General features: G+C 63.6%; 1 protein-coding gene across 1 annotated transcript in view; it reads left to right on the top strand.

Moving 5' to 3' along the window:
* The window catches only part of GRIK5 (glutamate receptor, ionotropic, kainate 5), a 56,506-nt gene that overhangs the window by 10,497 nt on the left and 44,027 nt on the right, over positions 1-1,982 (top strand). The window contains exons 9-10 of the mRNA XM_010863110.1: positions 270-374; positions 503-610. Coding sequence (XP_010861412.1) covers positions 270-374; positions 503-610 — 213 coding nt within the window. The remainder of the gene's footprint in view (positions 1-269; positions 375-502; positions 611-1,982) is intronic.

Genomic DNA, 1,982 nt, shown 5'->3' with positions numbered 1-1,982 from the left:
AGGGGGCGCGGCAGCCTGCCTCGGGCGCGGGGGCACTCACTGTGTCCCCCCGCGCCCCGCTCCCTGTGCCTCCGACCCCGCTCCCCGCCTCCGTGCTCCCTCTGGCCCCGGCCTTCCTCCGTCTGTGCTGTTCTCTCCCCGTTTCTCTGTCCCGCCTCCTCTCCGTTCCCCTGTGGTCCTTCCTGGTCCCTCTCCCTCTCTCTCTCATTGTCGTCTCCTCCCTCTGGGCCCCTGCCACCCCTCCCTCTGCCCTCCTCCCGCCCTGCTAGGTAGAGTATGACGGGCTGACCGGGCGGGTTGAGTTCAACAGCAAAGGGCAGAGGACCAACTACACGCTGCGCATCTTGGAGAAGTCTCGGCAGGGCCATCGGGAGGTGAGCTTCCCCAGGGTGAGGCCGGGGGGCCTTGATGGGGTTGGGGGGCAAGGGTAGGGCAGGGCCCGAGGGCTGAGGCATCTTCTGGTGGGGCGGTGCCCGTGCTGACAGCGCCCTCTCTGCCTCAGATTGGGGTGTGGTACTCTAACCGGACGCTGGCCATGAACGCCACCACCCTGGACATCAACCTGTCGCAGACGCTGGCCAACAAGACGCTGGTGGTTACGACCATCCTGGTGAGTGGCCCTCGTGGGGGTGGGCTGTGGATGCAGCGGCCTCTGCTGAGCGGTGCCCCTGCCTGGTGCTAGTGAGGAGGCGGGATGCATTGCCAGGGCTGGCCCAGCACCCGGAACAGGGGAGATGTCACCCGGGCACCCAACGACCCCTGATTGTGGACAAGATGTCACCTGCCTAATTGCTGCTGGAGCCTCAGCGGGCACAGACTCTGACGTTAGAGCCAGGTCCAGCCCTGGGAGCTGCCAGCCTGCCAATGCCTGGCAGAGACGGGAACCGCTGTCAGCATGAGCATTCCACTGGCACCGCAGGCAGGGGCCTCGCACAGTGCCCGGCCCAGGGTGGGCCCCCGTGAATCACCATCGCAGGAAAGGTCATTTTGTCACATTTGCCCTCCAAGCCTATTGACACACACCAGCTTACTTAATATCCATCTTGAAGAGGCTCAGAGAGGTGAAGCGACTGGGCCAGGTCACACAGCAAGTGTAAGGCATGGCCGAGATGGATGCCACGTCTCTGCATCTCCGCAGCTTGGGTCTTAAGCACTGTGCTCTAAAGGCCAGTCCTCCCCTTCCTGAGCCCTGGCACGATCATGGTCCTGTGGCCCCTGGGGTGCCAGTCCTACGTTTCGCCAGGTCGGAGACCAAGGAGCCGTTGTGTGTCAGCGAGGATTTATGAACCTGCTTTTACATCAGGCAGCGTGCTAGGCTCTGGCAGGCATCACTCTTTAAACCTCTCAGCTGCTCGGTGAGGTCTGTCCTGTCTTTCTCCTTTTGATGGTCAGGTAGCAGTTTACAAGCTGGGTCCTGGCTGGAGCTGAGGGACATACTTGCAACCCCTGCCCTGTCCCCTGAATCCTCTGCCTCCTGCCAGGAGGTCGGGGAGGGGAGATGCTCAGGACCTGGGGAGCAGGAAGGTGCCCCGAGCCGCTGGGCTTCGGAGCAGCCGGGTCCCTGGCCGGGTGGTATCTGTTGTCTGGGGGAACCCCCTGGTCACTGTGAGCTGGGCTGGCCGATAGCTGTGGACGCTGAGCTTGGGAGGATTACACAGGTTCCGCAGGATGGCAGAGGCCCCTAAAGCAGTGTGTTGCACGCTGAGCCATTCCCTTGGTCCCTGGGGAACTCCTGACCTAGTGTGGGCCTCGCCTCCCTCTGGAGAAGGGCCAGCGAGCCTGCTGGGGAGGGACAGATGGCCTGTAGACGGGAAACCAGACGCTTCCTAACAGCCTCACCGAGGGGCCCAGAGGGCCAGGCCAGGCTGACTGGGAGAAGGAGCACCTCCTTGCACACGTGCAGGTGGAGTGCACCCCAGAGGCTTCCTGGGGTTCTGGGTAGGGAGCAGGGGCAGACGTCAGGGCGGGGATGTCAGGAGAGC

This window comes from Bison bison, unplaced genomic scaffold, assembly GCF_000754665.1.
Source record: "Bison bison bison isolate TAMUID 2011002044 unplaced genomic scaffold, Bison_UMD1.0 scf7180017858349, whole genome shotgun sequence".
Taxonomy (NCBI): Eukaryota; Metazoa; Chordata; class Mammalia; order Artiodactyla; family Bovidae; genus Bison; species Bison bison.
This window is presented reverse-complemented; position numbering and strand designations above follow the sequence as displayed.